The 279-nt window shown below is 56.6% G+C and overlaps 1 protein-coding gene across 1 annotated transcript; it reads left to right on the top strand.

The window, feature by feature from the left end:
- Positions 1 to 8: 8 nt before the first annotated feature.
- Positions 9 to 273, top strand: LOC145718803 (histone H2B type 1-B-like; the record flags this gene model as incomplete). Its single annotated transcript, XM_081810311.1, has 1 exon — positions 9 to 273. A coding segment is annotated over exon 1 (226 nt), but the record flags the coding sequence as incomplete, so codon positions are not given.
- Positions 274 to 279: the final 6 nt, after the last annotated feature.

The following is a 279-nucleotide window of genomic DNA, read 5'->3' as shown; positions in this document are numbered from 1 at the left end:
GTTGTGGCGAATGCGATTAGCATTTCTACCGCTCCTAAGGAAAAGCCATGCCTGAACCCTCCAAATCTGCTCCGGCCCCGAAGAAGGGCTCCAAGAAGGCCATCACTAAAGCTCAGAAGAAGGACGGCAAGAAGCGCAAGCGCAGCCGCAAGGAGAGCTACTCCATCTACGTGTACAAGGTGCTGAAGCAGGTGCACCCGGACACGGGCATCTCGTCCAAGGCCATGGGCATCATGAACTCGTTCGTTAACGACATCTTCGAGCGCATCGCGGGCGAGG

The sequence above is a fragment of the Leptonychotes weddellii genome, unplaced genomic scaffold (genome assembly GCF_054177405.1).
Source record: "Leptonychotes weddellii isolate Sample4059 unplaced genomic scaffold, ASM5417740v2 HiC_scaffold_222974, whole genome shotgun sequence".
Lineage (NCBI taxonomy): Eukaryota > Metazoa > Chordata > Mammalia > Carnivora > Phocidae > Leptonychotes > Leptonychotes weddellii.
The sequence above is the reverse complement of the archived record's forward strand: the minus strand, read 5'-3'. Positions and strand labels throughout refer to the sequence as shown.